General features: G+C 44.6%; 1 protein-coding gene across 1 annotated transcript; it reads left to right on the top strand.

Annotated features, from left to right (window-relative positions):
- Nucleotides 1-769: 769 nt before the first annotated feature.
- CBX7 (chromobox 7) lies at nucleotides 770-25,106 on the top strand. Its single transcript, XM_081879400.1, has 6 exons — nucleotides 770-1,193; nucleotides 3,498-3,541; nucleotides 8,847-8,912; nucleotides 9,822-9,888; nucleotides 10,560-10,896; nucleotides 14,518-25,106. Exons 1-6 carry the CDS (start codon nucleotides 1,125-1,127, stop codon nucleotides 14,673-14,675), a joined length of 741 nt encoding a protein of 246 aa, XP_081735526.1. The 5' UTR covers nucleotides 770-1,124; the 3' UTR covers nucleotides 14,676-25,106.

The raw sequence follows: 25,106 nt of genomic DNA, 5'->3' as shown, positions 1-25,106 counted from the left end.
CCCTCTTCTATACAGGAAAATCCCCCGATGCAGGATGGTGTTGGGGGCGACGACGACTGGGGCGGACACAAACCGGGGGCGATTGTGCCTGAGTAACCCTAGGACCCTCCCGGGTGCCGCCTTTGCTTGTGCGACGCGATCCTACGCATGCTTGCTCAGAGAAGTCAGCCCCACAGAGTCAAGCGGTGGGGTATAAACTTAGGCAACTGCTTACAGCGAGTCAGTCCATTGGTCCATACAACTGAACTCAGTATTGACTTAGCTGCGCGGTTATCTCCAGGATCCGTCTCCGTTCTGCCTCGGAGATGCCGTGGATTGGAACCTGCGACCCGCTGCGTATAAAGCAAAGGCTCTACTGCCGAGCTACGGCCTCTTTCCCCCGCAGGTCGCGCCCAGCTAAGCGCAGAGGATCGCAGCCTCCGCCACGGGTGCGCGTACTGCATAAGAATGCTATTGCTCTCCAAGGTTCCCAGGCGCGCCGCCAGCTTTAAGCACCGGTGCGCGCGAGTCTTCCCCTCTCTCCCCCACTCCCCCCCCCCGGTATGTATCTCCCCATCTTTAACATATGCATTTCTTTATTTATTTTTGCTCGGCCCTTCTTTTCCCTGCCTGCAGGGAGGAAGCGTCGGAGAGTGGCAGCTCGCTCGCGCGGGCGCGCTAAATAAAGGCCCGGGCGCCAAGGAGCTGGGACTTATCTCGCGCGCTCGGGCAGGTTACTTGTTGTGTGCGAAGAGGAGGAGGAGCCGCCGCTCAATCAGGTCTGAGGCTGGCGCGGCTGCTCTCCTTCCGTGCGCTCGGTGCCTCGCTGACAGCCCGGCGCTCGCGAGAAAAGGAGGGCGGGGGCGCTGCTCTCCCTAGCGCGCGCGCCTGGGAAAATGTTGCGCAGGTTCTAAAATGGAACGTTAGAGGCGGCGTGCCGGAGCGCGCGAGGGGTGTGCGTGCGTCTCTATCTCTCTCCCTCCCTCTCCCCCCCCCCCCCGCCCCGCCGCGCGTGTGAGTGTGGAGTAAGTAAGCGCGAGAGCTGCAGCAACAGCAGCAAAATCAGGAGCCCGCGCCACGCAGCGCTGAATCCGCGAGCAGCCGCCTTCGCTTCCTCCTCCTCCTCCTCGCCGTCTTCTCCCTGTATGGAGCTTTCCGCTATCGGGGAGCAGGTGTTTGCGGTGGAAAGCATCAGGAAGAAGCGCATAAGGAAGGTGGGTTCTGCTGGCGTCTTCCCCACTCGTGTTCTCTCTCCCCCCCCCCCCGCTCCACTACTCCGGCTGCAAACAGCGGTCAAATAGGTAGGAGGGAGGCACGCGGGCCCCGCTTTGATTTCTATTTCTAAGCCTCATCTAGGTGACTGACTCCTAGGCAGGGGTCAAAGCGGCTCCTCCTCGCCTAGGAGAAGCCTCTCGGAGTGGCGGTGCTGTAAGTAACAGCTCGGCATCGTATGCTTCCCACCCCCACGCCCCACATCTCATACGCATGCCACAGTGGTGCGAGTAAGGGGGGCGTGGCGGCGGAGCGTCTCGTGATCCCGCCGCCAGGGGGCGGCAGTGAAGCCCTTGTCACTCTCCCTCCCCTGAAGGCATGGGCATGGGTTGGCTGTCATGCTCCAGGCCAGGTTGTGTGGCAGTCGTGGTGATTGGCACGAATGGTTTCCACCGCTTGGGACCCCTGCTGGAGGGTGAACACAGGGGGCATGACTTCGCCCAGTGTTGCTCTGCCTGTTTCTACTGGGAAGTCAATGCCATTGACTTCAATGAGACTTACTCCCAGGTCAGCGGCAAGCGTGCGTCTAGATTGCACACCCTTAGGCTCACTTTGGAACCTTACTTGCCCCCATAGCAAAGTGGAGGTGTTGCAGTAGAAGGCGTTCTCCTGGAGGAGAAATACCCAACATGCCCATTGGTTAGCGGGGGTCGCATTCTCAAAGCCCCTACTCCTCAGTTTGAACCATTTCCTCCACTTCCCTCATTTCCACTCCTGTGGGAAAGAGAAACGGGTTGGGTCTCCTGGAAACCCTGCCAGCTTTAAATATATGGCGGTTGGCACCAAAGGCATGATTGAAACTTGAGATGGGCGCTGGAACATCTGAGTGTTATTGCATGGACTTGATGGTGTTCTTGTCAGAGCTTTGCCTTGTTGTTTAGGCCATTCATGTCAAGTGAGCAATTCACTGTATGCTTTATCTGCCTTTTGGGGGTCTCTGTGCTACCAATTTCTTAGGGGCCGCCAGCCCATTGTTTTGCAATGGAAAATATGACTACCACCCATCTCTCTGTATGAAGGGCTTGCTCAACAACCCGGACATTGAGAGACTGTGAACATCTTGACATTTGGGTGACTTGGGGTGCAGTCCTAACATTACTTACTTGGGAGTAAGCCCCATTAAATTCAGAAGGACTTCTGAGCAGACACAGTTAAGATTGCGCTGTTATCCCTAGATGTATAATTTCACACCAGAGAGTTAGGAACCTTCCCTTGACTTTTGCAAGTTAAGGCAACCCATTCTGGAAATGGAAATAGCATTATACTTAAAATTTATGATAACCATAGGTGGTGGGTCCGTCCCCCCTCCCCATTTTTTGTCCTTCTGGTCTTATGCATCTTCACAGTCCTTCCTAGAGGGGGTGAGTTATGCACTTTGGAAACAACTGTCACAGGGCCAAAAAGAACCGTATCACATCATACTAGCTCAGAGCGCCTATAATCTCTGAACGCTGCTGATTGTTCGGCATTTATTCCCCCTGCCTTCCTTATCCATCCATGTATGGTAGGAAATGAAACCATCACTTTAGGGTTGGCTTGCTGATCATGCAGTAGAGGAACAAAACCTTCTGTATTAAATTGACAGGTAGGCTGGCAACCTTTATTGTGGGTCAATGAAGATGTGTAAACAGGGTGGAGTGGGAAATGATACCTCCCCTAGCAGCTACCTGGATAGGTCAGCTTGAGACATTGAGAACCATTCCTATAGCCCAGCCACATGCTCCATTTCCATTCATTTTTATAAGATTATAGACCATCTAGAAGATGACATGTGATCCATCATATTACAGAATGCTGTAAGTAGAGAGCTTACGTGCCAAGAGAGAGGTGTTTCATAGGAGAGGGAATGAGAAGAGCAAGGCAGACAGTTATCAAGCAAGCAATGCAGCAGGATCCTTCAGAATGTCTTTAAAAAGGATATTTTTCTTTCCACTTCTTAAGCATTCCTTCTTAATTGTGTGTATATGCTTTGATTCGTCTTTCTATTGGGTCTCTGTATATGCTTTCTAGCTGATCGTTCTGGAAGAAGACCCTCTTGAAAAAGGGCCATTGCTTAGGTCTGCATGGCAAACCTACCTAGGGATGTAGCTCAGTGAGGAGATGCTTAAATTTCCAGTGTGAGGAATTGGACAAGTTGAAATTTGTGAAGGGGTTTATTATGGTTCACATCCTGCCAACCCAATTTACTTTACTTTTTTCAGTTACTGATTTTGTTTTTTCTTTTGTCTCTCCTTTCCCTCCCATAGGGTAAAGTGGAATATCTTGTGAAATGGAAAGGATGGCCCCCCAAGTAAGTGCTGGGGTATATTTGTAAAGCTGCATTTGTGTTAATTATCTGTCCTCTGTGTTTTGTTTCTTGTTGACCCCACTTACAAAAGGAACACCATTCTTTCCTTACTTCCCTTCCTGGCCCTATTTAACCAAGAGTTCTAATTTCTTAAACATTTTCTTCAAATACGTATCCTTGGAGTGGTGATGGAAACAGTTAGTTCATTAGCAGGTGGCTCCTTTTCCTCTGGAACCCTAAAGATACCTTAAACTTAAGTCTTCTTAAAAAAAGAAACCACAGGAGTAGTCCCAAGGAAACAGTTGCTCTTCATTTCTTTTTAGAGAGCACGGGATGCAGATCTAAGGAAGGAAGAAGTACGTTGTGTTTGCTTCAACTCCAGTAGAGTAACGGCAGAACAGTAAACAGGGGTCCACAAATGTTGGCTTAGCACCAAGCCATTATTTGTGGTCGGTAGCAATGTTCCCTTCTCTGCAGCATTCTCTGGTGCGTACAGAGGACTCGGGAGAGGGGCACAGTCACCTCTCATATGGGGGGCAGTATGAAGAAGAGAAGGAGCGCTGCTTTTTCACCTGATCGAAAACTGCAGTGAAAATAAGGCTCCTCATCATAGCTGCAAAATACTGCAATACGTACCGTATATCTTTACAGTGCTGCTGTCCAGAGCAGGCTGGGTGCATTTGCCCCTGAGTGGGTTTGTGGATACCTGTCAATAAACTTCCAGTGAGGTATTAACATACATTTGGCTGCATAATGCTCCCCTCACCCCTCCTTTTGCATGAGGCAGTACCTGCCACTATCGCTTAATCAGCTGCAAGTTTGATGCCTGGTGTTTATTGCTAGTTAATGCCTCCCCAGAGGAAACTGCATTGCAATAGGGAGGCATCTGCTTTCTTCTACCCATGTGGGATTACAGTGCGGGCAGAGTAGTATCTTGCATATTTTAATGCAGGGGTATGTGGGAACTGAAGCCCTCCAAGATGTTGTTGGGACTCCAGCTCTCCCAGCATGGCCAGTGATGGTGGAAGTTGTAGTTCAGCAGCACCCAGAGGGTAACGGCCCCACCCCCACCCCGTTTTAATGAAATAACTGAGAAGGGGCTAAGTGCCTGTTCATGTCAGATGCAATCCAGCAGTTGCAATTTAATAACTTGCAAGAATATAGCCACTCTGCAAAAACAGCAGAGGGTATCCACCTTCCTGCTTGCTCTGAGCTCTCTGTGTAGCCACAGCAAAAAAAAAAAAAAATATTCCTTTTTGGACCAGGAAGAGAGCTGTGTCCTGACCACACGTTCTGTCTTCCATATTAACAATGTGTGCTGCTGCTGACAACATGGTGTTGTCAAGCTCATTAGCTAAACACTTCCCCCAAGATGGCTTCAAATTAGAGTTTGGCTGGATTTATTCGTTAGTCACATCATATTTAAGGAGAGAGAGGAGTGTACTATTGCTGTTTTCTAATCCATGGTGATTTTCCCCTATTTTTCAGTGGCACTCTTTAAGTTCCGCACAACAGTCTTCCACTGCTCTGTCTCCCCCCACCCTCAAGCTCCATAGTGAAACAAACGCTAAAATAAGGATATGATGAGCTCATAGCTTTTCCTAGGACTGAAAAAATAAGGGCTTCTTAGATCCACTAATAAATGAACAAACCATTCTGAAGATTGACCGATAATTTATTTTAAGAACATGAAGGTCAGAGCTGTGCTTAAAATACAGCTACAAATATTTTATGTGCATTTTCTTGATTGCCACAGAATATGTTGTAAACAACGAGCAATGTACAGCACCCCCCCCCATCTCTGCATCCGTTCATCCTAACACATTCCTGTTCATCTTTTCTCAACTTTTGATACCTGCATAATATCTCTGTGTGTCTGCGTTCCATCTTACTCCATAACCCTTCCCGGTTTTGTGCCAGTTCTTCCATTGTGGCTTGAAGAAAGCAGGCAAATGGTTATGCTTCAAACTGTTTGGCCTCTCTCCTCCCCAGTCTTTTCCCTGCTTGTACTCTCTTCCTTTCCTCCTGATTTTCTGGATGCCTTTTCCAAACAATTTTTTAATAATAAAAAAAATGGCCTGCATGCCCCACCCAAAGGAGCTCAGAGCCAGGGATTTGAAGGGTTATGGCTCTGAGTCAGCTGCAAGCTTGTTTACAACTTGGGTTTGAAGGGGGGGGAGGGAGGAGGGAGGCAATCATGTGACTTGTATTTTCCAGAATGCGTGGTCTGCAGTTCTGCTGCAGTCTGGCTTCTCTCTCTCTCTCTCTCTCTCTCTCTCTCTCTCTCTGTGTGTGTGTGAGAGAGAGAGAGAGAGAGAGAGTGTCTACGTGTGCCGAGCTGCAATGTTTTTCTATACTGTATGCAGTGTTTTCTCACTGCAGTCAAGCAAGAAGCTAAACTGCAGAGGAATGGGCAACACCCATAGGACATTTTTTAAAAGATCTAATACATTCCCTATCCGTTACTCTTCTTCTCTCCCCCCAACCCCAAACGCTTGCCAGCTCTGCTGCCTTCTGTAAGGAATCCTTAGCCTCTCTTTCCCTCGCAGCTTAAAACAAATGGTGAAAATTCTGTGCAGCAAGGAGGTAGAAAGCAAGCACAACATTTGCTCAGCTTGCGTTTTTATTTTTCTGATGTGGTAACTTTTTTGGGGCGTACAACAGGCTGGAAGGAAGATGGCAGGGGCAGAGGAAGAGCTCTTACTGGGAGGTAGAGCTTGGCTAATGATGAGGACTGAATAAGAATTAATGAAAACGAAGCTGGCGATGTAAGCTATTTATAACCTTGCCCTTCCCCTGAGAGCTGGATGTGAGAGACATCTTCTGAAGTAAATGTATTGACTTATTTAACATCACACCTCATTCCCTAAAGCCTTAGGGCAGGTAGAAAAAGAGAAAGAAAAAAAGCCTGCTGCAAGGCAGGCATGTGGGAGTCAGCTGCTGGGTTTTTTCCATTTCACATTGCAGGAGAAATCAAGGCTGAGCAATTTATTTATTTAAAAAAATATTTATACCCTGCCTTTCAGCTTGGCAAGAGAAAGCTGTGATAACTTGGAGAGATGGGAATTTGCCTAAGGGTCCCCAGAAAGTCAATTCCTGAGTTAGGATTAAGGCTGAGATCCTCTCTGGTCCTGATCCTACACTGCCTCTGAGGTTCATCTTCTAATCCTTCCTCTTTGACAGGTCACCAGAATGGAAGGTTTTTTGCATTTATTTATTTACTGCTGCAGAAAGATAATCTCATTATTATTATTTTAGAAAAGTAAACGTGGAGAAAACCTACATTATCTTCTGTTGCAATCCCACTGACCTGGTTTGTGCATCAGTGCACACCATAAACTGTGGCTTGTTCCAAATTTGCCTGCTGTGCTCTAACCTGCTTGTCCTGGAGAGAAATGAGCCACGATCCATGGCTTAGCGCCAGGTTTGAACAAGGGATCATGCTTTGTTTCTCCCCAGTACAAGCAGGGAGGAGCAGCTGTGTGTAGAAATGATTTATGGCTTACCTTGACGTGTAGGTGCTGCAACTGTGTCTCTATGGGTGGGATTCAACTAAGTTCTACTCAAGTAGACCCAACTGAAATGAATCGACATGTCCAAGTTAAGTCCATTAATTTCCTTAGGTCTACTTTCGGAGTCAAACTTAATTGACTGCTACCCTGTCTGTGTATATTATATATACAGTTTTTCTTTAAAGCATAAACCCTGTTTGCAGAATGTTTTTCATACCAAAAGAAATATCAATAGCTGCCATTTCATCATACATCTCTGCATAGACTTTTTTCCTTTCCACAGTGCAGTCATAAAACTGCTACTGGTTTACAAGATAATATGGGGTGACTAAGTTACCAAAGCTATCTCGAATTATTTGCTATAAGCACTTTAGCAGCTATGAACACATTCCCCACCTTTTCCTTTTCTCTTATATTTTTTTAAACACATTTTGTGTATCATTTAGAAGAAATTATACCTGTGGCATAAACAGCAGCTCTTCTCTAACTGTTTTCAAAATAACTTTTACTACTGAAGATTTTTCACCTCCCTAATGTGTTAAAAACTTAACCTTGCTGCCATCAACATTTGCAACATCCTCTCCTCTTGCAACCACACTGGCCTACTTCTGCACATCACAGTGAGCCATAAACATCTGTTAGCATTGCTGTACTATATAAATATATATAGAGAGAGAGAGAGAGAGAAAGCAATTGCGTAATTCTGTGATGGCATCCAGGCTAGATTACAGTAATGTACTGTACATGGAGCTGCTATGTTTGGAAGCATCCACTGGCCCAGAATACATTGCTAAGAAGTTGATGATGGTGAGTCACTTGAAGTACACTGTAGTGTCTTCATAGAACCTGTAATGTCTTATAGTTTGAGCACAATTCAACAGGCTAGCTTTGATTTATTTTTTTAATTGCTGTAAAAGCAATATGGGTTAGGGTATCTTAAGGATGGCCTTCTCCCACATATGTCTACCTGGGCATTTAAATCATCTTCAGAGGACCATCCTATGTATGTATCCACCACACGAAATGTGGTCACAGTGTTTGTTTGTTTTCTTTCATTCATTCTCTTTCTTTCCCCTGCCATCTTCCTGCCCGCCTGAAGCCTATGATGATGCTTTTCTGGAGGATCTCCCCCCCCCCCCCCCCGATTTCCTGGTTGGAATTTGTTCCTCTTCCCTGCTGGGTGGCTTTGTATTGTATTTTGTGTTGGTTTTTAAGTTTTATGCCACCTTCTGGAACCGTAGTTGATTGACAGGAAGGGTAAAAATACTTCTAAAGTACCATGTGTTCAGAGATCAGTTTCTGAATTCTTTTTTTTAAAAAAAAAAAAAAGCTTTAATGAATCATACTTCACAGCTCTAAAGTCATTAACGACGCAGGCAAGAAACACTGTAGCGTCTCCAAATCTAGTAGCCTAGTAAGATCCTGCCATTGAAAGAATAAGCTGGTGAAATGCACAGGGTTCTGCATAGGAGACGTTTTGTGGGAATCCGGTTTTCTGTTGGTTGCAACAGGCAGATTTAAGACTGAGAACAGAGAGTTTATGATCCCTTTTTTTCAAAGAAGGATGGTCACTTATTTGATCCATTCCATGTACCAGGGTATGGTATAAATTTTATTTCAAGAATTTATTGGCAGAACCCTTGGGTGGGAAATTCAAATACTTTATTTTTCAGCTGTTGAGTAAATTGTAGTCTCCAGTTGATAAGGGGGAAAGTGCTAGAACTTTGACAGTGCTAGCAACACCCTACTTGATCAGAAACCATTTGATTGTTTTCTCTTGACATTTTTCCTCTTAGATACAGCACATGGGAGCCAGAGGATCACATTCTTGACCCTCGCCTGGTGATGGCTTATGAAGAGAAGTAAGAATATTTCCTTTTTATTTTGGGGAGAGGTTAAAACAAGAGGCTTTGCATCAAAGAGATCTAGCGTGGTCAGGTTGGCTCAAGAGTTTCTCTCTTCCCCTATCAAGGCAAGGAGAGCTAATAATCAAGCTCTTTATTCTAATCTAAAGAGCAGGCACCCAGCTGAACTGGGGCTTCTGTACTATGGCTCAATTACCTGAGAGCACCCCAGTGTGAAGAGTTCCCAGAATATGCTGCAGCCTCTTCACCTGCCCAATAAGACAAATGACAATATTCCTAGCTGCCTGGACTGCATGTTACTAGGAAAATAAATATGTGCCACCAACCCATGTATGCCAGCAGCAGCCATGTGTCTTCCCATAATGTGTAGTTAGGGTCTAAAATATCAGTATCTTACTTAGCCCAATGGGAATTACCATTGGTTGCATTAGCACATAACACTAAGCTGAAAATCCTGACTTGCTAAAGCAGGATATGCACAAGCTGTGTCATTTCTGCCATTCACTCCCACCCTTTGAACCGGCAACAAGACAAGGCAGTTAACCAGAGCTTCCCGTTGTGTGTGAACCACAAAACTATGCTTAATGGTGAAACCAGCTTTAGACTGTGATATCCATCACGTAGGGTTTTGTGTATTCTTGTGTGCTTGCATGCACCAAACTGTTGATCCCAGTTGCTGCTTGTATAGCAGGTAGGTATCGACTCTGTTAAGCATTGCTAAATTAGGTTGTGGGGGGAAAGAACAGCTCCAACTACCAACCAAGCCAAATGAAAGTCTCTCCCTTCTCCACTACAATTTGTATTTGCACAAGCAACAGCTCTGTGATATGCCTTAAATAACCTGGATCAACAAGCGGCCTTGCTGTGTTAACAAATGGAATTGCTAGGTATCTTCTGTCTCCTCAGGGAAGAGAAAGATCGCGCCTCAGGTTACAGGAAGAGAGGCCCCAAACCAAAACGTCTCTTGCTGCAGGTAAGGGCCTAAGTTTGTTGAATGACACTGTCTGTTCTTAAGCCCCCCAGCATTGCTGTACAGACTCAGCTATCCACTACATGCATATATATATATATTTTAAGTACTTCTACATTTATTTTGAAAATATATGTCCTGCTTGTCCCTCCACAAAGGAGTTGCTCAAAGTGGCTGACAGAAGAAAAGAAGAAGCAAACATAACAAGAAAAAACACAAAGTTCATCCCCAACCACCAAGGCCAAAACAATCAGTGCAATTAATATCAAATCATGGTTCTGAACACAGCTCACCAGCTCTAAATCTTGAAACTATGATTAAAACAAAACACTTCCTTAAAATCTAAGAATCACTGCGTACACATTTTCAGGGAAAGTTACCCTACAGATCTCTAGTGGCTTAATCTTTCCCATCAGAAAGATGCATTGCACACTGTCGTGTGTTCAAAGCAATGCTTAATGTGTTCCGCTCCTGTTGATCATTCTCCATTACAGTTTTTTTGCTTCTCTGTAAATAATTATTATTAATATGTTTGTGTGTGTGTGTGTGTGCACACATATCATAAGGTGAAGAACATATTGAGCTAGTTCTTCAAGGATGTTATGGCTCTATGGCTACAGGTGTTCATAGAAATATAGGGGCAGAATTGTGATTTTTCCCCCCTCCGTTTGCAGAGGCTGTATAGCATGGACCTGCGAAGCGCACACAAAGGGAAAGAGAAACTCTGCTTTTCTCTGTCACGGCGGTTTGGGGGAGGAGGAAACAGCCTAGCCAAGGGAGGGCAGACCGAGCTGCCCGAGAAGAGTGGAGCGACTGTCTTGCCCTTCCCGCTTCGGAAGCAGAGCAAGAACCAGAAGTACCTGCGCCTTTCAAGGAAGAAGTTCACCCGCATGGCGAGCCTGGAGAATCGGAACCGTCGGCGGGAGTTCTTCCTGAAGGAGCCAGTGGCGTTGGAGGAGAGGCAGACCCCCAGTGACTGGGATGAGGCCACGCAACCTGCCAGCAAAAAGAGTAAGCGCTGGCAAACACCCCAAGCTACGTAGAGCCCATCTCATCTCACTTGCTTAGGCATCCAGGTTCCTCTCTTAACTGTTGCACAAAGTGCGTGCCATTTGGGGCTAACCCTTTGTTTGCCAACTACCCCTGCAGGTTGACCTGAAGGGGGAAATCTCAGATCTAGGATTGTTCCCAGCTAAGTCCTACTTGGAGCAGACCTATTGAAACCAATGGGCTTAAGTTAGTCAAGTCCATTGATTTCAGCTGTGTGTGGCTTAGATGGAGATAACCCTGAGTGTTTGGTTAGTAGACACTCTGAATCTGATCACCACTTGACACTTGTGCTCATTTCCATGCCGTTCATTCACTAGTCCGGGCAGACCAGCAGGGTCTGTGCAGGCAGCGCTGCCGCTCTCCTGCCAAAACCGCAATGGTAGATTGAAGTCCCCCCAATAGGAAAGCGTTTAATGTCATCCTTCGGGCTTGGTGTTCTGCACGGCTTCTTAATGACAGCTGGCCTGTGAATGTGCTTCTTGTCTAGGTTCTTACTATGGGTGACCATCACAGAAGAAGAAGAAGCCATATTGGTAGAGAAGTTTCTCCCCACCTCCCTGTGGTCTCTTGGGTGTATATCTATGCTACATATTTAAAGTGGTTTAAGAGTTATTTCCTGAAAACCTTGGGAATTGGAGCTCAGGGGAGGGCTACTGGGTATCTCAAAGGATATCTAACAGAGATCAATCTGTACTGTGGGTAGCTAATTTTTTGTGGTGGACTTGTAGCAAACCCTTCAAGAACCATGTGCTGAAGTCGCCTCAGGGCTAAAAAATTACAGTGGTGCCTTGGTTCTCAAATTTAATCCGTTCCAGGAGACCGTTCGAAAACCAAGACGCGGCTTCCAATTGGCTGCAGGAGCTTCCTGTAGTCAAGCGGAAGCCGTGTCAGATGTTCGGCTTCCAAAAAATGTTCGCAAACTGGAACACTTCCGGGTTTGTGGCGTTTGGGAGCCAAAACGTACGAGTACCAAAGTGTTCAAGAACCAAGGTACAACTGTATTTGGAAGGAGCCAGGTCTGGTCTTTGGGCTGGTGGTCCTTCCTTCCCTGGTTTACACACCCTCAGCTGAACCGTATCAATTGGGCCTCACGAAGGAAAGCCTAGATTGGTATAAAATGCATATAAACTTCCTGGTGTGTATATAGGAAGTATCTTTTTTTAGTAGAGGAACACTTTTGTGTTGGAGAGCTTTTATAGTGATCTTCACACACATGCATTGCTCGGAGGGCTAAGTGGTGCTGTTGAAACCCAGTGTGCCATCCTCACCAGGAGGTTTGTATGGACTCCATTCTTTGAGGGGGGGGGGAATGTTCCTGTGGAAAACTGGAACATGTGCCAAGAAAGCTGCATTCTACAACTTGCATATATGCAAATAAAGCAAACTTGCTTCATTAAAAATAACTTATTTTACATCTTCTAATCAGGGAGCTTTGCCCATCCAAGAAGGACTTTAAAGTCAAGTGCATGTAAATTGTAGCTTCTAAAATTTCAACAGGCATTGTCTGTAGATGGTAAAGCCTACCTTTGCAACCTTTAGGCCTAGAAAACTTACTTTTTAAAAAAAACTGTTTAAAAGTGAACACGTAGGGGCCTTGGGATACTAATTATGTGTGAGTTAGGTATGGAAGTTTATTCCTATATGTTTAGTTCTAGATAGTCTCTCATACTTTTGCTATTTTATTTGACGTCTGTTATTATACTTTGTTATGTTTCATTATAAATAAATATGGAGGGAGGGAGTACTTGGGGTGTGAGGCAGGGCTAGAGAAGGAGTGTGGCCTGGGGGGAATTTCAAGGGCTGCATTTGGCCCCCTCGGCCTGCGGTTCCCCACAGTGACAGGTGGGGAAAGCAGAAGATAATCCCTGGAGGTAGAAATGCTGCCAAGCTCATGGTTGCAGTTCAGAAAATACCCTTCTGTAATTGTTACTTGACCCCTGCTTTTAGATCTTTATATGGTTTTCTATAGGGTTTTGTGTATGATGGTTGTAAACCGCTCTTTTTTTAAAAAATGAATAGTGGTATATGAATAGCCTAATAAATAAAACAGGCATCTGACAGGAGTGTCCATCTGTGTTGATATTTGCACTTTCTGCACAGTTGGTTTGGAAAGAGCAAAGTGGGGCTTAGATTATTTGCACCTGCAAGCCAAGGTGTTGACTAGTTCTTCTCAAGTCCCAATAACACAATATGGCTGCTGCATTTTGCTGGGTACTTTGGAGCCTTCCATTGTAGCTTTCATTGTGAAGCCCCTTGAGGTGTAGCTGACAAATTCTACTAGAGAAATGTAAACCTTATTTTTTTTATTCTCCCTTCAACGTGAGCACACATGTGGAATCCCGGGTAGTGTCGGGGAGAAATGGAGCCTTTCTCAGGTGAGAGTAGACACACCTCAGATATCCGAGAGAGATGCCAGGAATACCCAGTTAAAGGGCCCACTTTCCATTCCCAGGTGGGACAGGAGGGTGCAGAACAGGTAAATAAGAGAAGATGGAGGCCTCCCTCCCTCCCCTCTCCATGTATCTCTCTTGGCTTGGGGGTGGGATTATTGCTGCTGCTTTTTAATGTATAAGGTCCCAAATGAGAAATCTAGGAAGCGGGCCCCTCATTCTCAGCTGTTGCTGAGGCCATATGGGTAAATAAATGTGTTTTGAAACTCCTATGAAGGAGATGAAATGTATATTCCCACTTGACACTAAAAGGAAACTCATTTTGAGGGATTTGGAAAGCACAGCATCTCCTTTTAACTTCTCTGTGGCGAATTCTCCTTTTTCATATAACAAGCATCTGGAAAATATCTCCTTGGTTTGTTGCACAGCATAAACCCAATAGCAAACTATATCCCTTTTAAGTGAGAGGATTTGCTTAGTGCAGAGGTTTTCAACCTTTTTGGGTCCACGACTCCCTTGACCAACTACCTCCTTTCTGCAGCACCCCTGTGGGGCTCAGGAGCCCAGTTATGTCACGCCTTGCCTGCAGAGCTGGCAAGCTCCCACCCTTTCTCGAACACCCTCCCTTGTGGAGTGTTCCCTCAGCCTCCTCTCCTTGGGAGTCCTGCAGGCAGCCGCCCCTGTTCTCTGAGCTGCCATAAAGAGAGGTGCCTCCTCACACTGCCCCACAGGGGCCTGGGAAGCACCCCCTGGCCAGCCCCAGAGGCACCATTCACATGGGGAGCTTGTAGCCAGAGCTGCTGCCACAAACATCTGTGCAAGCTTTTGGGAGGCAGAGACACGAGGGCATCAGAGGAAGGGAGGGAAGGGAAGAGGGACAGAGGCCATTGTTGCCTGCGGCAGCCCGGACCATCATTCAAGGGTGCCATGGCAGACTGGTTGAAAACCACTGGCTTAGTGAATAAGCAGGTGGGGGCAGGTCTCAATCCTATAGCCTGTAAAGTGGGTTTGAGGTGGTTTGCATAGGCCACATATTTATTGGTCTGTGACTGTGTGTTTGCTCCGCCCCCCATTTGCGTCAGTTCGTAGTTGGCCAGCCTGTTTCATAAGGACAAGATTGTTGATTCCTATTGGTCTCCCACTTCCCCCTCCCTCTCACCTGCTGTTCTCTTTCCTCCTTCCTCTTCCACAGTGAGCTCCGAGGCAGCAGAAGGCAATCTTTCCTGGAGCCCCGCCCTCCCGCCAAATGAAGTGACAGTGACAGACATCACAGCAAACTCCATTACCGTGACTTTCAGAGAAGCACAAATGGCAGAGGGCTTCTTCCGAGACAGGAGCATCCCATTCTGAATCTGCATTTTTCTATTATTATTATTATTTCATCGTTTTTCTTTTCTTCATGTTTGGAAGATTTCTGTTTCCTTTTCGTTTTGTTTTTCATTTGTGTGTGTGTGTGTGTGTGTGTGTGTTTTCCTGCCCCCCACCGTACTCCCAATCAGATTTTTCTAGGGGTGGGTGAATTTAATTATATTATTTAACAAGCAAAATCCAGAAATTTTCCTTCACAAATGTTTACAGAGGATTTTGGTTTTATTTTGACTGTTGATCTCACTGGCTCTCTTTCCCTTGCTCCCCTTTCAAATAAGCAAAAAAAGAAAAAAAGAAAAAAAAAGAAGGCAACGTGGGGGTGCCTGTACATTTTTTTCTCTCCTCATTTGTTATAAAGACACAGAGAGAGTATATAGATATTATGTGTTGTTGCTTTGTCCATTTGGGAAGTGGAAGCTCTTTTCACTGGCAAAGACATTTATTCACAGTGCATTCTGGAAAAATGTCCGTTCCCTATATCAGTTATAGCATATCTGCAATCGAAGGAAGGACCCGGTGAATGTTCAGAAAAGAGGAAGATGCTAAATACAAATTTCCCTGTATTCTTCCATGTTTCAGAATTGATTTTACTTCATCACTTCCCAGAGGTGTCTGTGAAAAGCAGTGGTCCTTTGGGTGGCTGAGTTCCCATGTTTGATGCTTCCTCCCTTTTCTGTACTGTACAAGATGTGGCCTCCACAGTGCTTCCACACATGCTATACATTTGGGAGACTTCCTGTACTACGGCTTGCTTTGTTGTGTCACTCCAGGGAACGTCTTCATTGACTTCTCTCTGTGCACAGCCAAATTACATTTGGTTTTAAGTAGGGGGTAAAGTGAATCCTACCAGGTCTGACTATCACTGCACACCCACTGAGAGCATGCTCTGGAACAGCCTCCCCCAACATGGTGCCCTCCAAATGTTTTAGGCTGCAACTGTTGTTTGCCCTGCGCAGCTTGACCAGTGGCCAGGTATCATGGGAGTCATTGTCTGAAACATCTGGAGAGGACAAAGTATGGGGAGGCTGCTCTGCAATGTGCATCATCCAATGGTTCTCTGGCAGATGTGCAGGGATTCTTAGCAAACAGTTGGACCTAGGAAGCTTGAATCCTCCCAGAGCAGAGTATGATTGTGTCCTGTGTGGAGGATCCACAGGACTGATGATGGGTCATGGCGAGGAGGGGTTGGATGTGCATCAGCACACATGCAGTGTCAGTGAAACCTCGGAACCCCAGTTGGAACAAACATAACCACATGAGAAGCAGATATTTGTTCCACTGGCAGGCTGATGGAATAATGAGATGTGCAAGAACTAAGCCATTACGGCTATCTGGTAGTGAACTGTAGCTTTACAAGCCCGTCTTTTGTCGTTCTTGGATGCATACAGATGGAGTTGCCCGGTAATTTCAATTCCGCTTATATAAATAGCTGGAAGACTTTTTGTTAATTTTAAACAGCTGCTTCAGCCTGCCCCACTTGGACATTTCTTCTCGTTATCAATTGTGGTGGTGGTGAAGGCATTCCCAACTTCCAGGAGGTAGTTGGGAATCTCTCTGGTTTTGTGTTTAAATATCTGCCAGGCTCAGGATACTAGAGAAACTCTGCATAAAATTCTATCCATGTTCAGGCTTTGCTGTGGCCTTCCATTATCTGCCCATTGTCATGAAACTGGCTTCATATATCTCTTGAGGCATGGGGCTTTGGGTGGGTAAAAGTGGAGGTGATGATAGAGTGAGAACTTCCTTGTGAAGTCAGAAGAACTGTAGCTGTTGCCTTGTTGAATTGGTAGTGTAGCAGATATGGACACTGGCCAATATTGTCCTGTCTGATCAAAGTATGGGGTCAGAAATATTGGCGTGAAAGGGAATGGGGTTGAAATATGTTTATGAGACTTATAAAATTCTTCCACTTCAGTTTTGCCCTTGATGTTATCTCTCTTGTTCAACACTGGAGTCTCTGATACTTGTGTGCGGTTTTCTTGACAAATAAGTTTGTGTGTGTGAACATCTTAGCCTTTGCCAGGGAGAATCTGCTTGCACTTCTATAGAGCCTTGTCTTGCACTTCAATGCCTTGAAATTTGTGCTGGACTTCTTTGTGACTTTTTTTTATATATAAGGAACGGTGGTATCTATGAACTGTATAGCTTTAGAATATTTTCTTGTGCTTGTGTGCTCCTTTAAGTTTACTTAAGCAAAAGGGAAAGTTCCACAAAATTTATCTTCCTTTAGAGTGTGAGGGTGGCAAGCTAGAAGGCAAGGCTGCACTCCTAGCCATAGGTACTTCAGTTTATATCCCACTGAAATGAATGGGACGAACATCTGCATATACGACTTGTTTAGGAATTAGGGGGTGAAAGAGAAACTGATGGAGCAATAGAATGTTGCTGTGCACCTTCTGATTATCTTATTTACTGACCTCATCGTCTAGCTTACAAAGAACATTTCTTCCCCTAGGTGTGTGTGAAATTATATTAGTCTCTAGAGATTGTGAAAGCTGAATTTAACGCCCTGTGGAGTTTCTAGTCCCAGATACCTGCAATAAATCTTTCACTACAGACCCGAAACCAGTTTTTGGAGGAACACTTCAGTTCTGTGCAAGAGCGTCACCTCCCATCCTCGATAATAGTGTCTGTTTTTAAAAGTAGTGCAAGTGCTATGGATTTTCTCTGTTCCAGAGCTGTTAAAAGGAGAAAGGTCATTGTTGGGTCTGAAGGTATAAATCATGCTATCTCAAACTATTCATGCTAACAAAGAAGGGGGCTGGCTTCTTGGACATGGTCCCTCAGTTTATTCTGGCCTCGTCTTTGTCTTTCCATCAGGCTGCAGAATACCAGGACATCTGGGTTATCTGGATGCCTGGCTATAAATATTTCACTTTCCAGACAATGTTAGTGATGCAAGAGCTTGACTCGGTGCTGATTTCTTTTTAATGTGAGGCCTGGACAGAATGTGAGGGCTGGACAGGCTCTTCCCAGAAACTAGAAGCAGATAAAAATGGCATTTTGGTTTTTTTTTTACTATTGTGTATGCATAGGTTGAGATAACTTCCCCCAAATTTGATTTCTTTAGTTAGGTTCTAGTCTAATCCACCAAAAGGCTAGAGCTATAGATCTCCTCATGTTTCATGGGAGCTTTGGCTACTTCAAGTGTTTTGAGGATAACATTGTTATTTCCACTGCTGAAATTTAAGTTTTTGCGCCCAATGCTGTCTCTTGTGGGGACCTGGTGGGTCTATATTACATTAATGGACCATTTTGCAGAAATGAAAAAATGGCCTCATTTTTTTAAAAAAAAACATCAGGTACTTATTGCACTGAGACATATCAGCAGATCATATTGCAGGATCTGAATGCATGGGTTTGGTTGGCAACCAGTACCAACTTATTCACCATCCTCTGAAGCTGTGACTCTTAACAGTGGCTTGATCTGCAGAAATTAGCAGGCAATAATGCCCTGAAAGGCTTCTCTGTGCCATAAAATCCTTCCCATTTAAATTCCTGCAGATCAAACAGCAGAGCTTCAGGGGTCAGTTGAAAACTTGGCAACCCAAGGTCAACTCCATGTATAGTTTCTGATCCATAAAGGGCTGGGCTACAATACTTGCATAACAATATTGGGTCTCTCTCTCTCTCTCTCTCTCTCTCTCTCTCTCTCTCTCTCTCTCATCCCCCCCCCCCATTTTCGTAACATCCAGTTTTCACATCGTTTCTACTGCTTCAATTTGACTCTCTGACTTCCTTCCGCCCCTCCATGGGTTTCTCCTGTGATACAAATTGACTGCACATTGTACTTATAAACCAATACTTAACTAAATCTAAATCTAAAACAATTAAATCTAAATCTAAAACAATATTGGGTTTCTAAGCACTATGAAGTCTTGGCCCCATTTTTTCCACAGAGTTTAGGAAGCTCGCTGCAGCTGTGACTTGCTCTGCTTTAACCTGCTGTGCAAAAGGAAACCCACATCTTCCTAGGTGTTTCCCCATCTCACTAAACAGCAGAAAGCAAGCATTGTTATGTGACTTCCATTTCTGTTGGCGCTTTTGTTTCTTCCTTTAAGGCCATGCGGACACTCCAAATATATGTTGGCTCACTTCCCTCAGAGAATCCTGGGAATTAATAAGGGTACTGAAAATTCTTTAGCCATTGTCAGGGTTTTCTGTGGAAGGGATAGAGAATGGCTGACAAAATAGTGCATGTCTGCACGGCATTGCAGGTGTGCCCTCAGTCTCTTCCCAGGCCTGTATCCAAAACGTTATTTCCTTCCCTGCCACCACTTTAATAATAAGAAAAAGGTTTCTATAGGGGTTTGTATAGGAGTCAGCCCTAGCAGTCAGTGAAAAAGAAACTGCTTCTGTCTCAAGTGTGTGTGTTTTGTAACTTCGAAAAAATTTGGTCACTGACATCTGTCTTTGCACGAAACCATTTCTAGCCATGTTAGGTGCACCAGAAGAGAGTGATCATCTTCGCTGTTGATAAGGAACTTCTACAGCTGTTAGAGGCTGAGTTTAAGAGGATCAAACAGTTGGAAAAAGGCACTTCACCTCTCCTTAGATATCAGTGGCATGATTTGCCTTTTTCAAAGCTAATGCTGTGGTCCAAGGCCACATGTGAAAATAAGGCTTATCAAAATGTATGTGTAACATCCCTCCCAGTAAATGTGAAGGGCTGGGCTGTCGGCCTCAGAAAGGATGCTTGCCTCCCCTCCCTCTTTGATGGTTTGAACTGTGTTGTCTTGTGGCTGGCTCTGTGATACAAGTCTGTGTCCTCTCAAACAGTGTTGCTTTTGCTAGTGAAAAGATGTTTTGTGCAGGGTTTTCTCCCTCTCCCTTTTCAAACCTGGTCAGGGAGACACTGAAATTGGAGTCTCTCTCTAATTACCAGGAGCAAAAAGTCTTGATTCTGGTGCGATAACACAATTCCAAAGCAGTGTGTAGCTTGAGTTCTTATCTGGCAATTGTGTGCGAATGCTGAAGAAGCGGAGAAGGCAGCATTGTCCCCCTGACCCACCTTAGTGGCTTTGTAAACCTTAGGGAATAGAAATGAACAAAACCTGTTCCTTAGCCAAACAAATTGAATATCACAACAAGGGGAAATGGGCCCATCCACTACAATCCTGTACATGTGAGCATGTGCATCTTAAATTGAGCATTTGCATGTCTCCAGTAGGTGGTTATAATATTCAGTTGAAATTGGATGGTCCCAATAGTTATAATCCACTGGTTATAAGTTATATGTGACTGTTCTGAGTTGCCCCTGAGGATATGCCATGTGTAAAAAGAGCCCAGAAATGTGCTCTTTAAAGCAATATTTTCTAGGTGGGTTGCACTTTATGTAACCTTATTGCCCCATTAGATTTTTTTCCCCATGTGCCCAGTGACTTGCCATTAGGCTTTGTGCCTTCTCTTCTCTTCCCTCCCCCTTCCAGACAGGGTTCCTGTGCCTTTTTGTATGACAGCTGTGTGATAGGCAGAAATTCAGCAGGTGCAGATTTCTGCATTTCATGCTGGGAAAAGTTGTGTCTGTTGCATCTCTGTGTGCCACACAGCAGTTACACAAAGGAGGCTTGCCAGGGTGGTGGCAGCTGGCAACCCTTGGTATCGCCAGCTCTAAATGTGTTACCTTGCAGGAGGTTTTCATGGGTGTTGCTGTAATTATCTTTCATTCCTTGCAAAAATGCCTTACTGTGTGCAGTGGGGTTCATGGTTGCCATGGCTCTGCAGGCCCCCCCCCTTTTTCTCTCTGTTAAAACTGTGGCAGGGTATTAGTTGTTAAAACAAACCATACGCTGTACACCTTGCCAAAATACGTTGCAGTAATTTGTACATCGTTTCAGTTCAAAGATCTAGACGAGGAAATAGACGTTTGACTTAATGCGTGGAAGAGTTTGCTAGTCACTTTCAGTTTATTTTTAAAGAAGCTTCGCAGCAGCACCTGGTGACTTCTGAAAGAAGTAAGACTGTTCATCCATAGCAGGAATGGGGAATCTGTGGCCATCCAGATGTTAGACTCCAGTTCCCATCATCTCCAGCTAGCATGGCCAGTAGTCACGAAAGATGGGGATTGTAGCCCAACATCTGGAGGGTCAGCATCCCTGGTCTGTAGCAACTAACTTTTATGGCACTTTAGAGAATTAACATACATGGCGGAAGCAAGTTCCAAGCTTTGTATCAGGTTTGTACATAGGTACGTGAGCTGAGTTTCCAGGGTGCTGACCTTGGTACCAATAGTATTAGTACTATTGTCTCCCTTTTTAACTACAGACAAGTTACATCTGTAGTGTTCTTGATTTAGCTGGCAATAGAATGATAGATAGGGATGTGGTGATGTTACAAACAATTACTGTTATTATATGTGTGTTTATGATTGGCAAGTATGCATGGCATAAAAATTGACCATTTCAAAAATTCTGATCACATGAAGAGTGCCCTTGGGTCATTCCAAGGAACTGTCCATTGGCAGTATTTTTTCTTAATCTCCGAAACAGTTATACAGTTGTTTTCTTTTCCATTTCTAGTAACGTCCTTGCTGCACTGTTGAGGTTGGACTGCATCACTTCAGTAACGTGCAGCATTTGTAACGTTACAAATAGGAAACCCCTTCCTGGCAAAAACAACCCATTTTATATAAAGTGATGCCAAAGTGATGAGTCTAAACCAAACTTCCTTTAAATAAATTCATTGCATTTTATGCAGTTTTCCCCAACCTGGGTGTCCTCCAGAAGTTCTAGGATACAACTCTTTCCATACCTGGCCACTGACCAGGTGAGGTAGATGACAGTTGCAACCCCAAACATCTGGAGGTCATCAGGTTGGGGAAGGCTAGTTATTATGAATGGCTGATGTCCTACTAAGTCACATCCAGAATAGACCTGCTGAAGTCAGTGGACTTAAGGGGCTCAAGTCAACTATAATGGGTCTTCACACAGTATGATGAATGCTATCAGCCGGTGTTTACATAACTCTCCTTATGCCCCTTGCATTGCCATGAACTTGTTACCCTTTTTTTGGTGTGTGGACAATGGTTCCTATGAGAAGAGAGGTGTAGAAAGGGGGCCATATTTTCAATTAATCTAACTACTGTGTATAAATGCTATATGTGCATAGTATGCTCTGATGCCCTACATTAGAGAGAGCTCGGGATGTTGTAATGTTCCATGTTGGTGTGTGAGTATTAATCCAGAAAAGCATTTGGCTTGAAGCTATACTAGGGAACAGGTAATGGCAGATGTGGGTGGATGTAGAGAAAAGATGAAACACAGTAGACAGAGGAATGTGTTTCTTATCTAAAAATGAAATGCATCGTAAGTTGGAGAACTATGTGCACTGTCATTTGATGTTCTCCAGTGGCATGTTTTCTTGATGGTACTTCACTTGTACAAAAGATAATCTCCCCACCCCCACCCCCGTGAAACCATATTATATAGGTTATAAAGAGTTGATTTCATAAGCGGTTATATAGTGAAGTTGATGCTCCTTCAGGTATTGGTGCATCTTCAGCCAAAATTGATGATAGAGCAAAGAAGTAAGGAAACTGTATGCAGTTTCATAAGACAGTTTATGCTGCTGGTTTCGTAAGACTGTATAAAGTAGGGATGGTGAACCTGCTATAGCCATTCTTGCAGTGTAGCAATCCATTAAGAAGTGGAAGGAGATGTGAGCATGTGAAGAAATGGTGAGATGTGGATCAGGTTTTCCTTTCTAATGATAAGAGACTTTCTTGGAAGAGGCAGCCGTTGTCTCTTCCTCTTGATATTGAACACTGTAAATTTTGCACATATAGAAGAGCATAGTAAACATGTTCTGAACAAAAAATTACCACAAAGCAAGCAAAGCCCAGAAGTGAAAGCTGGGTTTTGATGAGTCCTAAGAAGTGGGGAAAGGTGTGTTTTCAAATCCATGTTGGGTGTTAGCTTGCCTGCTTGGTGAGAATGGGGTACTGTCCTCTTCTGAAGCTTATAAACCAACAGAATTGATGGGAGAAAAGGAGGTGAAACAAGATCTTTGAGGAAGAGGAGAATGTTGTGCTGGTACCGAAGTTCATATGATGAATCAAAAATATTGATCTATCCCTTTTAGGGGGGGAAATACAGATCTTACTGCTGCCAAAACACCCCTCAACACTTATCTCAACACTGTCACAGTATGGATAGTCCTGTGACAAAGTGTACCAGGAATTAAGGTAGAGGGGAAAACCAGCAACGGTTGGGTTCCAGACCAACCCCACAGTCAGACAGGTTGCACTTGCCTGTAATGCAGATTGTTTAGGTTTCCTGTGTATTGACTAGCAACCAGCTTGCAGATTGCCTGAAGCGCACAGGAAAGGGCACCGGAGTTGCAGTCCCTATGCACTTAACTGGGAGTGAACCCTATTGAACAGAGCGTGACTTCCTTCTGGAGAAACATGCATAGGATTCCACTGTAAATGCTTATTTCTCTGGTGCTTTCTAATGGCATCTGGCAAGATAACAGGTGTAGTCACGTTAGGCCACAAAGCTGCTCTTAAACTTCCTCTTCACGACTTGCAGTTAGCCTTTCACGCTTTGGCTGACTCTTACCGTAGGCTCCTCATTCCAAGCAAGGAGGGCATAATACTTCCCCCTTTAGGATTCCATACAGCTCTATGAAAAACTAGCTACACTTTCCAGGCATCAGCAATAAAATTGCCTCCAGTATCAATCCCTCTGGCCTAGGGCAAGTCAGTCAAATGCAGCATTGTGGATCTCTTCCATTTATAAGTATGTGTATATAATGTATTTTTAATGCATCTCTTCAGACTCCCGTCCCCTTGATAAATTGCACTTTAACAGCTTTTTAGGGTTGTGGAGCTAGGTCAGGCTCTAGGGTGGGATGTAAGCAATGCAGCAGCTTTTTCTTCCCGACTGTTGCATTAAATGGTGACCCATTTTGTAAAGGGGGGGTTAAGGAAATACCATGAAGTAGAAAGCTTACAGGAAATCAAAAGGGGGCATTATAATTGGCTAATGAGGTTAGGAGGCTTGTTTCAGTGCCAAGTACCTATCTCTGAAGGAGTCCATATATCAGCCTTTGCCAACCCGGTGCCCTCCTGATGTTTAGGACTACAACTTCTAGACTAGTTTCTGTTATCTTTTGGTAGCCTTAGGTTAGACTACTGCAGTGTGTTATATTTGGGGCTGCCTTTGAAGACAGTTTGGAAACTGTAGCTGGCTGATCAGGGCAAGAGGGCCTGAGCGCATAACACCAATCCTGGCATAACTGCACTGGCTACCAATTAATTTCTGGGCTTAGTTCAAAGTGATAGCTTGACTCTACAAAGCCTTATGTGGCTCAGGACCCCAATACCTCAAGGAACGCCTCTCCCTATGTCAACCCTCTGTGCAATGCACACCTAACGCCATTATCTGTTTTTAGGTACCAGGCGAAAACACCTTATTTACCTGGGTTTTTGGTTCATAATTGGGAGTGTAACTAGCTATTGGTGCTCATCCATTTAAGTGAGGCGAGTAGGATTTGTTCCTTTTATCAATATCTTCTTGGATGAGCACTTTAGGCCTTCTTGCTGCTTTTATATTTGGTTTTAATATTTATAACGCAAGTCGTTTTGAGGCACAAAAGTATGCTTTGAGGTAAAAAGTGGTAAACATATTGTCCATAACAACTGCCCTCAGCAGTTGGCTACTATAACTGTGCTGGCTGGGGCTGATGGGAGTTGTAGTCCAAAACATCTGGAGGACACCAGGTTACTGAGGGCTGCCATATACTGTTGAGGGGGGTGGGGTGTCTGAGCTATGTTCTTCCTCGTTTGCACTGTTTGGTCTCTCAGTCTGAGTTAGTTGCTTGATTCTGTATTGTTTTCTTTGGAGCTAAAAAGGAGCAAAGTAGTTATGAACGGGTGGGAAAAGAGAAACCGACCTGAGGTGTTGCTTTTTTAAAAAAGTTTGAATTTCCGTGTGTGTATTTGCGTGTGCGCTCAGTGGTTTTCTTTCCCTTCTCCTTTTTGGCCTGAAATCCAATTTGGTGTTTTCTTGACGTGACGCCCAAGTTAAACCTTTGCACACAAAAGCTTCCTTTGCACAGAATGAGCTTCTCAGTTCTTTGTTTTTGTTATGTTTTTGTACAGACTAACTGAATGTATTGGGGGAGGGAGGGGCTGAGGGAACAAAATTCCAAACGAAATTTAAGAGATACAGACATATATCAAAGTTTTAATGCCTTTTTGTGCGTGAGTGAGTGTTTGATGCAAACAGAGATTGTAATACAAATGAGAGGGCCAGAGCGAGTTTTAATTGACTCAACGTGCAGCTTTATTTTTGTACTGACGATGGTTAAGAGACTGTACAGCATCTATTTATTTAGATGATTTATGTGGTAAATGTTGCAAACAAGATTATTAAAATAAAATAAAATAAATGAGAACTGACATTTAACTAA

Source organism: Podarcis erhardii, assembly GCF_964252035.2.
Source record: "Podarcis erhardii genome assembly, chromosome: 10".
Classification (NCBI taxonomy): domain Eukaryota; kingdom Metazoa; phylum Chordata; class Lepidosauria; order Squamata; family Lacertidae; genus Podarcis; species Podarcis erhardii.
This window is presented reverse-complemented; position numbering and strand designations above follow the sequence as displayed.